Source organism: Nansenia antarctica, assembly GCF_963989245.1.
Source record: "Nansenia antarctica genome assembly, chromosome: 20".
Classification (NCBI taxonomy): domain Eukaryota; kingdom Metazoa; phylum Chordata; class Actinopteri; order Argentiniformes; family Microstomatidae; genus Nansenia; species Nansenia antarctica.
The window spans coordinates 8002462-8015685 of record NC_137693.1 but is presented as its reverse complement, the minus strand read 5'-3'; the positions used below and the strand labels follow the sequence as shown (position 1 = coordinate 8015685).

The 13224-nt window shown below is 50.2% G+C and overlaps 1 protein-coding gene across 2 annotated transcripts in view; it reads left to right on the top strand.

The window, feature by feature from the left end:
• The window catches only part of tenm2b (teneurin transmembrane protein 2b), a gene marked incomplete at its 3' end in the record, with an annotated part of 183418 nt that extends 171998 nt beyond the window's left edge, over window positions 1–11420 (top strand). For both annotated transcript variants that reach the window (XM_080550163.1, XM_080550164.1), the window contains exons 22-31: window positions 177–278; window positions 627–1399; window positions 2138–2313; window positions 3947–4182; window positions 5943–6239; window positions 6595–7971; window positions 8903–9146; window positions 9430–9560; window positions 10400–10618; window positions 10902–11420. In XM_080550163.1, coding sequence (XP_080406289.1) covers window positions 177–278; window positions 627–1399; window positions 2138–2313; window positions 3947–4182; window positions 5943–6239; window positions 6595–7971; window positions 8903–9146; window positions 9430–9560; window positions 10400–10618; window positions 10902–11420 — 4074 coding nt within the window. The remainder of the gene's footprint in view (window positions 1–176; window positions 279–626; window positions 1400–2137; window positions 2314–3946; window positions 4183–5942; window positions 6240–6594; window positions 7972–8902; window positions 9147–9429; window positions 9561–10399; window positions 10619–10901) is intronic.
• Between the last annotated feature and the right edge of the window lie 1804 nt (window positions 11421–13224).

Here is a 13224-nt window from a genome sequence, read left to right as displayed (position 1 = left end):
AAGAGGTTCAGTGTGAGAGGGGGAAGAGGAGAGGAGAGGTGTAGTGGTGGGGGGAGAGGAGAGGAGAGGTGTAGTGGTGGGGGGAGAGGAGAGTTGACCTTCCGTTCCTTCTGATTCATATGGTTGTTGTTGATGTGTGCTGCATTGCTGACTCATAGCATCCTGTGTGTCTGCAGGTGCGTCTGGAGTGGCCGACAGACCTGGCCGTGAACCCCTCTGACAACTCTCTGTACGTGCTGGAGAACAACGTGGTCCTCCGCATCACTGAGAACCACCAGGTGAGCAGCGTCATCGTCGTCATCATCAGAGTCATCATCATCATCATCATCATCATCATCATCATCATCATCATGTGCCATTTGTGTTGGACCCCAGGAAGACTAGCTAATGGCATGGCATTAGCTAATGGGGATCCTAATAAACAAACAAACCATCATCATCATCATCATCATCACTACCCATGTGGTGGTCGCTACAGTCTCATTGAAATGTCAGAAGAACACTGCTAAATGACATTGTGATGCTAAACTTACGTGATCAACTTATTGTGAAATGTAATTCTGTTACGGCCCTGCCTCCCACCATCCCCCCCCCCCCCCCCGCCCTCTGTCCCCCCCCCCACCCAGGTGAGCATCATTGCGGGGCGCCCCATGCACTGCCAGGTCCCCGGCATCGACTACTCCCTCAGCAAGCTGGCCATCCACTCCGCCCTGGAGAGCGCCGTGGCCATCGCCCTCTCGCACGACGGCGTCCTCTACGTGGCCGAGACGGACGAGAAGCGGATCAACCGCGTCCGCCAGGTCAGCGCCGGCGGCCAGATCTCCCTGCTGGCCGGCGCCGCCTCGGACTGCGACTGCAAGAACGACGTCAACTGCAACTGCTTCTCCGGCGACGAGGGCTACGCCACGGACGGCGGCCTGAACGCCCCCTCCTCCCTCGCCGTGTCCCCGGGGGGCACGCTCTTCGTGGCCGACCTCAACAACATCCGCGTGCGGGCGGTGAGGCGCGACCGGCCCGTGGCCACGCCCCTGGGCCTGTACGAGGTGGGCTCGCCGCGGGAGCAGGAGCTGTACGTGTTCAGCCGGGACGGCGTCCACCGCCAGACGCTCAGCCTGATCACGGGGGAGCCGCTGTACAACTTCACGTACGGGCCCGACAGGGAGCTGGCCACGGTGGCCGACAACTGCAACAACACCCTGAGGGTGAGGAGGGACGGCTCCGGTCAGCTGAGGCTGGTGCTGCTGCCCGAGAACCAGGTGGTGACCCTGGGGCTGGACCCCACCGGCGGGCTGAGGTCGGTGTCGGCGCTCAACCAGGAGGTGGCGCAGATGAGCTACTCCTCCAACACGGGCCTGCTGGCGTCGAAGGCGGACGAGACCGGCTGGACCGACTTCTACGAGTGAGTGGGGTTTGTACTGTTGCACTGTTGCACTGGAGAGAGGCTGTACTGTATGTGTGAATGGGTGCATTAGTCTAATGTATTCAGAGTTATAATTCGTCGGATTAATGTATTGTTCGTGTGGAGCGGAAGGGAGAGAGAGAGAGAGAGGGAAGGAGAGTGTCCTCCATTCATTGGGGAGGAAGTAATGGATTAGTCATTAGTGCCAGAGAGCTGTGAGTTCTCCCAGGTCAGCCTCCCGTCAACATGCTGGCGGTCTGGGGATGCTGCGTTGTCTCCATCTAGTGTCTGGACTGGAACTTGTTGTCGTTTCCAGAGAACATCTCTCTCACACACACACACACACACACACATATATATATATATATATATACACACAGTGACTTTTGCCCCTACCATTTTCTTGCCTAACATGTGTGACAGGTGGGGGTTCGAACCCGAGTCTCACACGTGGAAGAGTGAAAGAGAGAAAGAACAATGTGTTATGTGTTACGTCACGTGTGATTCTAAATCACCCCCGCTACATATTTGACAGCAGCTGATGAAAGCGGAAACAAGTCGGCAACCAATCAAAATATTCAGACTTTTATTCTGAAAAATAATAAATAAAATAAATTATGTAAATACATTTTTATGAATAAAAGTCTGAACGGTCCGTGGGTTGGCGACTTGTTCCTGGTTTCACCAGCTGCTGTCACATGGTTCAGTAGTCATCTCTGTCCTATCTCTCCCCTACAGGTATGACAGTGAGGGGCGTCTGACCAACGTCACCTACCCCACGGGCGTGGTGACCAGTCTGCACCGCAACATCGACCAGAGCATCAACATCGACATGGAGAACTCCAACAGGGACGATGACGTCACCATCATCACCAACCTGTCCTCAGTGGAGGCATCCTACACTGTGGTACAAGGTAACTGACCTCATCATAAACCTACACTGTGGTACAAGACATCATTCTCAACCCACATTCTGATAGAATATATCTATGTATGTATTATTTTTTTAAATGTGCCATTTAGCTGACACCTTTATCCAAAGCGACTTACATTGCACTGAGTGCATACATTTTTCAGTATATATGGTCCCAGCGGGAATCGAACCCACAACCTACGTGTCGTTAGCGCCATGCTCTGCCATGTTACTTTAAATGTACGGCGCGATACAGGGCAGCATAACATGTCATTCTAAAAGGAAGATTCAGTTAGAAGATCCAGTTAGACTGTATTTGGGATAGGCCCCTATCGATGCCCCACAGACGCTCAAACTGTCAACTGCAACAACCAGCCAGATGTCGGTTTGTACTTCTGATTTAACATCAGGGCAAGTGGTTTTGGTCAGGGCTAGGCCTTCATCGGATGGATAGTTGGGTGGAACAGTCTGTTCTTTGATCAAACTTTAGATCTTAAATGAGATTTGGGGATATTCTAGACACAGTTCAATAACCATAAAAAAAATCTATTGGATCTATTTAATTCATTGTAATTCTATAGCCCCCCGCCTCCCCCACCCCCCACCTCTGCCTGGGCCTCTCTCTCTCATGGCCCCTGACATGCTTTACAGGCCAGTGACAAATGCTATTGAGTAGAAATTCATTACCCTCGACCCAGTAAATCTTCATCTGTGTCTGGGAGGGCCATAGGAGGTGGCGGGCTGCCCAGAGAGGCTGTCCCCTGATCCCACAGCTTATTTCAGCCGTTTAGCAGGGACGGAGAGAGAGCAGGAGAAAAAGAATGGATTTCACCAGCCACCCACAGGGCTTGTGACAGGCTCGAAAATGCAATCTCATCTGTGCATCTGAAAACTAGTAGAGCCGTGAAAAGCTGGGATTGAAGAGGTTTATATGAAAGACTGCCCTTGGGGGGGGGTCATAAGGAGGGGGGGGCAAGGGGGCGGGGGCGGGGGCGGGGGGGGGCTTCCTTAAACGGAACACTTTATTTCAATCTAATGAGTTGTGGCTGAAAAAATGGCTGTAGCCAAAGTAAATCTAACTCTTAAGAGCTGGGGTAAGTTTGCATCTCTTGTTTCAGCCGGATAACTGAGTTTGAAAGGCGTTAGAAAGCTGCTACTTTGAGTCAAACTCGCCCTCTTGTTAGTCCGACAACGTGTGTTTCTGGACGTTTTCTCCCTGGACGTTAAATCCACACGGATTGATTTTACTTTGAGCTACCTTTTCCTCCCTCAAATGTAGTTCGTGATCTGATTACTGCGAGTAATTGCCGTAAAAGCCTCTTGTTCTGCATTTAGCCGGGGGAGAGAAAAACCCTCTTATCTTGCCTCGCGTCTCCCTGCGTGGACATAGTTGTTATTGTCTGGATCAGAAGTACACAGAAGCATCTCCAGAGGACCGAGCAGCTCTCTAATGTACAGCCTTCTATCAGATCTAACGTAATGGCTTCTCTTCTGTCGACTGAAACTGAGTTTCAGTTTTCCAGCCTCTCTTCTCAACCGACATCCTCTCTTTCTCTCTCTCTCTCTCTCTTTCTCTCTGTCTCTCTCTCTCTCTGTAACTCTCTCTCTCTCTGTGTCTCTGGCTCCCCCTACAGACCAAGTCAGGAACAACTACCAGTTCTGTTACAACGGGACCCTGCGGGTCACCTACGCCAACGGGATGGGGATGAGTTTCCACACGGAGCCTCACATCCTGGCCGGGTCGGTCAGCCCCACCATCAGCCGGAGGAACATCTCCCTGCCCACGGACAGCGGCCTCAACTCCATCGAGTGGCGGATGAGGAAGGACATCGTCAAGAGCAAGGTCGTCGTCTACGGCAGGAAGCTCAGGGTAAGACGGACGGACAGGCAGACGGACTTAATCAGTGTGAAACGGAAATCATCATACTCTTTCTCCGGTCTGTCACGTTTTTTTTTTTACTTGACGTAAAACGTCAAATAAGAGTCGAGGTTGACGTTGTGTCTCCCCGTCAGAGAAGCGTTACATCGCATAAGCTCTCTAAGTCTATCAGTTGCTTGTGTCAGTCATCTTTGAGGCTTAGGTTTTACAGTAATACAGCTTTTCTTCACTTCGTTGACTTTAGAGAGAAATGTGTCGTAAGTCTCCCGTCAAACGTGATCGAATTACATGACATTTATCAGCCACAGCAGATAACATACAACAACAAACAACATATGTACTATAAACAGAGAGTAGCTTGCTGAAGTTTCTCTATATGGCATCATTTCGTGAGCTTAGAATTATAAGGTTCTATCTCCGTTTAGGGTAGTTCAGAGATATTGAGCGTCAAAGTTTTTACATTCCATTATTATGTTCTGTGAGATGGAACCTTTGTATTTTATGAATTACTAACTCAAAAATGTCAACATTTTAAAAATAACACCATACAGGCATTAATAAACACCTGTTAATTAATAAAATCTGATCAGATTATGTAAAAAACTCAATTTTGATCAAAATGGAGATAGAACCTTATAATTCTAACGTCACGATTTGCTATGGTATGTTCATGATGTATGGCACACTTGACTGTACCGGTGGAGGCTGGTGGAGGTAGAAATCGGAGGACAGGCTCATTGTGATGCATGGAATAGAATGAGTTACACGTGTTTGATAGCATTCCCTATTCCATTCCATGTATTACGATGGGCCTGTCCTCCGATTCACTGCTGACCATAGTGCTTTAGGATGGGCCTGTTGGTAATGTTTATGGTTCTCTATGGCTTTGAAGTACAGACAGCTCTGTGGCTAGTTTCATTGAAATCAATGAGTGTAGGCAGGAAAGAACACAACATTTCAAATCATTCTGTATGCAGGGTTCCCACGGGTCCTTGAAATCCTTGAAAGTTTGGGAATTTGAGAAAAGAAAATCAAGGCCTTCAAAGTTTTTGAAAATAGACATAGGTCATTGAAAGTGCTTGAATTCCCCCTCTCTCTCTCTCTCTCTCTCTCTCTCTCTCTCTCTCTCTCTCTCTCTCTCTCTCTCTCTCTCTCTCAAAAAAAATCTATATATTATTAAAAATGTTTTACATAATTATAATAGATAAGTCTCTGTATTGCTTAACTTAACACAGTAACTTTATATTACATAATATTTCACAATATATTGCTTTGCTCTGCTGTGGTAGAGAAGGCAAGAGACCATCTAGTGTTCAAGCCTCTACATTCAAAAGCCTCTCTTTTTAATTGTTGTCTGTGAGCGGATAGTTCCTATTATATCAATTCTCATCTAGATCTGTCTCAAACTATGCCGTGTTGGGTCCTTAAATTTGAGGGAATTGAGTCTTGAAAGTCCTTGAAAAGATATGTATGACATCATCCTGATATCTCTGGTATATCTGTATGTCTCTGTGATGGTCTCTAACACAGTCTCCCTCCTCCCTCCCCCCCTCCCTCCCTCCCCCCCTCCCTCCCTCCCCCCCTCCCTCCCTCCCTCCCTCCCTCCCTCCCCCCCTCCCTCCCTCCCCCCCTCCCTCCCTCCCTCCCTCCCCCCCTCCCTCCCTCCCTCCCCCCCTCCCTCCCTCCCTCCCCCCCTCCCTCCCTCCCCCCCTCCCTCCCTCCCTCCCCCCCTCCCTCCCTCCCTCCCTCAGGCTCACAGCAGGAACCTGCTCTCCGTGGACTATGACAGGAACACTCGCACGGAGAAGATCTATGACGACCACAGGAAGTTCACCCTGCGGATCATGTACGACGCCCAGGGCCGTCCGGCCACCTGGTTGCCTAGCAGCAGCCTGGCGGTGGTCAACGTGTCCTACTCGCCCACGGGACGTCTGGTCGGCCTCCAGAGGGGCAGCATGAGCCAGAGGAGCGAGTTTGACACCTTCGGACGCATCCTGTCACGAACCTTCGTAGACGGGAAGGTGTGGAGCTTCAGCTACCTTGACAAGGTGAGAGGGATTCTCTCCTTTCTCTCTCTCTCTCTGTACTAGATATATGTCTCTCTCTCTCTCTCTCTATCTCTCTCTCGCTCTCTCACACTCTCTCTCTCTGTCTCTGTCAGTCTCCCTCAAAGGAGGTCAGATAGACAGTTCAGCCATTTGGTTTCACACTATTTCATCCCGTTTTTTTGGACTGTGACAGGCCGTCAGTGATGTGTGAAAATACTAAATTAACTCCTTTTCTTTTGTCTCTTATCTCCCTTCCCTCCCTCCCCTCTCTCCCTCCCTCCCCCCTCCCCTCTCTCCCTCCCTCCCCGCTCCCCGCTCTCTCTCCCTGCTCCCCCTCTCCCCTCTCTATCTCTAGTCCATGGTGCTGCTCCTCCAGCAGAGTCAGAGACAGTACGTGTTCGAGTTCGACACCTCCGGCCGCCTCGCGTCCGTCACCATGCCCAGCATGGCCCGGCACACCATGTCCACCCACGTGTCGGTGGGCTACATCCGCAACACCTACAACCCCCCGGAGAGCAACGCCACCGTCATCCACGACTACAGCGAGGACGGCCGCCCGCGCGCCACCTCCTACCTGGGCACGGGCCGCCGCGTCCTGTACAAGTACGGCAAGCTGGCCAAGCTGTCCGAGGTCCTCTACGACGGCACGGCGGTGACCTTCGGCTACGACGACACGGCCGGCGTGCTGAAGATGGTCAACCTGCAGAGCGGCGGCTTCTCCTGCACCATCCGCTACCGCAAGGTGGGCCCCCTGGTGGACAAGCAGATGTACCGCTTCTCCGAGGAGGGGATGGTCAACGCCCGCTTCGACTACACCTACCACGACAACAGCTTCCGCGTGGCCAGCGTGAAACCCGTCATCGGGGAGACGCCGCTGCCCGTGGACCTGTACCGCTACGACGAGATCTCCGGCAAGGTGGAGCACTTCGGCAAGTTCGGCATCATCTACTACGACATCAACCAGATCATCACCACCGCCGTGATGACCCTCAGCAAGCACTTCGACGCCCACGGCCGGATCAAAGAGGTCCAGTACGAGATCTTCCGCTCGCTCATGTACTGGATGACGGTGCAGTACGACAGCATGGGCCGCGTCATCAAGCGGGAGCTGAAGATCGGCCCGTACGCCAACACCACGCAGTACCGCTACGAGTACGACGGCGACGGCCAGCTGGTGTCGGTCAAGGTCAACGACTGGTCCACCTGGCGCTACAGCTACGACCTCAACGGCAACCTCCACCTGCTGAACCCCGGGAACAGCGCCCGACTCCTCCCCCTCCGCTACGACCTCCGCGACCGCATCACGCGCCTGGGCGACGTGCAGTACCGCGTGGACGAGGACGGCGTGCTGAGTCAGCGCGGCGCCGACGTGTTCGACTACAACTCCAACGGGCTGCTGGAGCAGGCCTACAGCCGGACCCCGGGGGGGTGGAGCGTCCGGTACCGCTACGACGGGCTGGGTCGCCGCGTCGCCAGGAAGACCAGCGGGGGGGAACACCTGCAGTTCTTCTACGCCGACCTCAACTACCCGGCGAGGATCACGCACGTGTACAACCACTCGGGAGGGGAGATCACCTCCTTCTACTACGACCTGCAGGGTCACCTGTTCGCCATGGAGGTGACGGGGGGGGAGGAGTACTACATCTCGTCAGACAACACGGGCACGCCGCTCGCCATCTTCAGCTCCAACGGACAGATGGTCAAGATGGTCCAGTACACCGCCTATGGAGAGGTCAGTACCTCCACCCCTCGGGGACCTGTCACCTGAGGAGCTAGATGGTGCAGCTAGCGGTTAGCTAGTGTTCGTAAGAGATGAAAGGGGTTTCGGTAAAAATAGGTGTATTGTGTCATTGTGCGCTTTTGTATTTTAACTCCATAAGGAAGCAATTTACCATGAGAGGAAGGGGGTTGTGGACTAATTTAAAACCCTGTACAGTGGTAAATGAGTCCACAACCCCCCGCCCTCGAATGGTAAATTGCTTTTCTACAACAGCCACCACATAATATCAAAAATAAATACACAGTTGTAACATTAAATTCATTTATTTACAATCATTAATCGTTTCAGAATACATATGAATGAATGAATGAATGGACTTTATTGTCATTGCTACAGTACAGGTACCAAACAACGACATTTAGGAGGGGTGGCTCCCCTGGTGTTAGGAAAGGGAAAAAAAAAAACTTTAAAAAAATAAAAATAAATCACAAGAAGGGAAGGAGCTGGTTTACATAAATAAAGGCTATGTACACTATCCACTGTACTATACTGTACAGATAGACGACTGGGGTTGTCATATTGCACAATAGTATTGTTTCACGTTATTTAAAGTGTCACAGTTTGCAGGCTTGCAAAATATATATCCTTCCGCCACAGAATATAGTCCCATAAACAAGCTCAACGATTGCATTGTCGGTCAGCACAGGTGTTCTTAATCAGATTGATTGGGAGGCGCATTGATACTGGAAATGCGGTCTGAACTGTGGGTTGTTGGGGAATTTACCACTGTTGCCAATCAGAATCCAGTATCCAAACATGCTGTTGTAGAATCATCATTTTAACTGTATAATCTCTACATCTACACTAGATGTTTTTTGACTACCCCCCCCAAAAAAAAAAAAAAAAATCCCCAACCAATATTAACCCCCTGTCTCCCCCCCAGGTGTACCATGACTCCAACCCAGAGTTCATCCTGGTGATCGGGTTCCACGGGGGGCTGTACGACCCGCTCACCAAGCTGGTCCACTTCGCCCAGAGAGACTATGACGTACTGGCAGGCAGGTGGACGGCGCCAGACCACAAACTACTGCAGAAGATCGGCAAGGAGCCGGTGCCGTTTAACCTGTACATGTTCAAGAACAACAACCCCCTGAGTGACATGATCAACATCAAGAGCTACGTGACAGGTACACGCCGTTTAGATTGACGCTTTTATCCCAAAAAGCCAGAAGAAGGACAGGTGAAATAGGCACACATCTAAAAAGAGTTCTAAGATCAGTCGGTTTATAAAACTTTGTAGTGTGAAGTCTTGCAGGTGTTGATGCTGACTCCTCTGTCCCAGTGTTTCAAATGAGTTAGTTAGAGCTCAAGTCTAAATTGTTGCACTGTGAAGTCCTGCCAGTGTTTGCTAACTCCTCTCTCCCCGTGTTGTTGTTGTTGTTGTTGTTGTTGTCATTGTTGTTGTTGTAGATGTGAAGAGTTGGCTGGTGATGTTTGGCTTCCAGCTCAGTAACATCATCCCAGGGTTCCCCAGGCAGCCCCTCTACTTCACCGTCCCCCCATACGAGCTGCTGGCCACCCAACACTGTGAGACAGCACAGGTGGGCGCGTCACTCACAACCTAGAATGTTTATATATGAGATAACACTGGAGTGTACGGATGCATGTCTTCTTTGTAATCAGACTTAATTGTAGCTCGTTGAATAAGCCACTACATCTCCACACAGGTGTAGCCATGAGCACAACTTTTTTACCATTTAGCGGACGCTTTTATCCAAAACGATTTACAATCAGAGATTACAAGGACAGTCTCCCTGGAGTAACGTAGGGCTTTACTCAAGGGCACACTAGTGGTGGTGTTCCCAGGTGTGAACTCATGACCTTCTGATCACCAGTCCAACTCACTATCCACTAGGCCACCACTACCACCACAAAAAAAAGCATAAAGCATATAAAAGCATAAAGTCAGGCATTGTGGAGTGCGGCGTCGTTTCATTAAAAGGGGGAAAAAGCAATGTGCACTTCCCAGGGGTTAAAACACTGGCAGCCACTCTGTCGCATTGTCCTCATTTGAAAAGGATTAGAATGAATCAGCGGATTGAAAGACAGCAGGATAAAGAAGGTTACTGTGTTCCCCTACCTGTTCTCCCTGGCTGGGGCGGCTGGGGCTCAGGAGGTAGAGCTGCCGTCTAATAATCACAAGGTCGGCGGTTCGGTCGTTCGATCCCCAGGTGGCCACGTGTCAAAGTGTCCTTGGGCAAGACACTGAACCTCAAAATTGCTTCCAATGAGCGTGCATGGTAGCTTGCCGCCATTGGTGTGTGAATGTGTGTGTAAACGGGTGAATGAGAGGCCGTTGGAAAGTGCTTTGGAATAAGGAGCTATATATATATACTATATATATGAGTGCAGTCTGTTTACCAGCCTTTCTGTTCCCCAGCTGATCACAGGCGTGCAGCACGCCACGGAGCGCCACAACCAGGCCTTCATGGCCCTGGAGGGCCGGCTGCTCAACAAGGAGCACCGCGCCAAGCGGGACAAGCCTGGCTACTGGTTCGGCTCCAAGGTCCCCATCGTGGGGCGGGGCATGATGCTCGCCATCAGAGAAGGGCATGTGATGACGGGCGTGTCGGGCTTGGCCAGCGAGGACAGTCGGAAGGTATTATTACTGACTTACTGACTGTTTTACCTGTACCTGTATTTACCTGTGTTATACAGTATACACAGTCTGTCTTGGTCATCATCAATACTTATTCATTGGTCGTCATTTTATCAATACCTAATACTTCTATGATATTACTATCATCCTGTCTTTTTACACATGTTCTGTTCATTCCTATTCTATCGCTTCATCTCTTTTATTATGGCCACCCACCTGTAAAGTGTGTTAATCGTTTTTTTAAATGCACTTTAACTGGAGTCTGATGTCATTGTGATTGAAGGTGGCCCAGGTGCTGAACAACGCCATGTACCTGGAGGGAACACACTACACCGTCGACGGGCGGGACTGCCACTACTTCGTCAAGCTGGGATTGGCTGACAGCGACCTGCTGGCGTTGGGGCTGAGCAACGGCCGCAAATCCCTGGAGAGCGGGGTCAACGTCACCGTCAGCGGCCGCTCCCGCCGCGGCGTCACCGTGGAGATCCACACGGCGGCGGTGTCCCTCAGCGTCCGCTACGGGCTGGGGTCAGAGGTCCTGGATAAAGAGCGATCGCGGCTACTGGAGCTGGCCCGCCAGAGGGCGCTGTCCGGGGCGTGGGCGCGCGAGCAGCAGAGGCTGAGGGAGGGCAGGGAGGGGGGGAGGCTGTGGGCGGAGGGGGAGAGGCAGCAGCTGCTGGGGGCGGGCAAGGTGCCGGGGTACGACGGGTACTATGTTCTACCCGTGGAGCAGTACCCCGAACTAGCAGACAGCAGCAGCAACGTCCAGTTCCTCAGACAGAACGAGATGGGCAAGAGGTAACAGAACACTAGGACCCCCCTGCCGCCCCGACCCCCACCCCCACCCCACAAGACGTTTCCTCTCCTAGGGAGAGTACTCACTACACAACGGGGTTTCCCTGCCACTGCTGCAGGGCCTTATGAGAGGATGGAACCCCTCAGAGAGAACGGACTTGTTGCTGAGGGCGACAGACATCGCCTCAGTGACTACAGACAATGAATTAGAAAAGCACCCTTAACTTCTGCGGATAGAAAGTGAACAAACTTTTTTTAATGGAAAAAAAAAAGGGGTTTTGAAACATTTGAAAAATCTTTTTAACTCTTTTGTTGGAGGGATTAGGTATCGGTGCTGAGGAGGACTAGAGTGTCTGCAGCAGCCTATCAGATGAACCTGGCTGATATACTACAGTCAGGGAGATCAGAGAGATGGAACACTGTGCTGGGGTCCAGGTCAAGGCTTCTCGTTAGAACAGCAGAACAACTCTAGAACCCTCTCAGGCCACTCTCTGGCCTCTTTTCCACCAACGCGAACCTAGTTCTAGTTCAGGGCTAATTAACCTAGTTCTAGTTCGGGGCTAGTGAACCTAGTTCTAGTTCAGGGCTAGTGAACCTAGTTCTAGTTCAGGGCTCAGCGCAGTGAGTTCAACTTGGTTCAACTTGCGAAACTTCTAAGCACTGGTTGGTTTTCCACGGACTAGAGAGCCACGTCAACTGATCCAACGTATTTGTGCTGCTCGTTGTGATAGCTATGGACGGCGATTACGTTCAAGAAGAACACTTTTTGATTATTACGTATTAACACCGAACGTTAGATGTTAATATTAGCCTTTGTTGTAAGCTAGTTCGCTAGGTCGATATAGCTAGCTACCTAGCATCAACTACGCTGGTATCGATTGGTCGTTGGTCACGATAATCCTGACGTAAGCGGTTCTTGGTTCCGGACCAGTGTTGGTGCCACTGTGGAACCAGTTTTCCTGGCCTAGGTTCTTTTGCTGTCGAAACGCGACATTTAGGCACCAGATCCGAACCGACCGTCAAATTGCCTTTGTGGAAAAGAGGCCTCTGAAGAACACGGAACATAGAACCCAGAACCAACACTCCAACACTCCAACACTCCAACACTACACTCCATGCAGCCATGCTGAAGAAGGAGGGCTTGGTTGTTTCATTCAACGTACATATTAGTCAAATTATGGTTTTCATTTAACGGACTCAGAGATGGAGGATGTGACATATTATGTAGATGTGTATGTTCCAGTGCAGTAGAATCCTGAAGATAGACATCCCTACTAGGGCATCCCTGGGAAAGAGACCAGGAAACCCCGTTCTCTGTTTTTCAAGAACAATACATACGTAAACAACGGTTATTTATTTTCAGTTGTCAGTTATCAGTTGTTGTTTTCTTTTGCTCTTTTGTTTGCACTATATGACAATCATGAAGAATTTGTATCAAGGACTACAGAAAGTCCGTACAAGTCCTTATTTTCTTTTTGTAAAATAGGAAACTGTTCACAATGTTTTTTTTATTGTTTTGGATTTATCCCTGACGACGAGTGACTGATCAAATGTGATGTCGTGTTTTGATATTGTTTATATTTCCGAGTCTTTACAGCTGTGAAACCTGTTTCCCTACACATCGTCAAAAGATAAATGTGTACATTCACATTTAAGACAGAAACATAGATCCATGTCCAAAAAGTGACGTCTACTTAAAGATCTTCTAACAGTTGATTCACAAAACTCAAATGTCCTCTTTTAGTACAGGAGGTTTTTACATCAGTTATTCTTTATTTGACTTTGTGGCATTTCTGTAACCACCCATATCT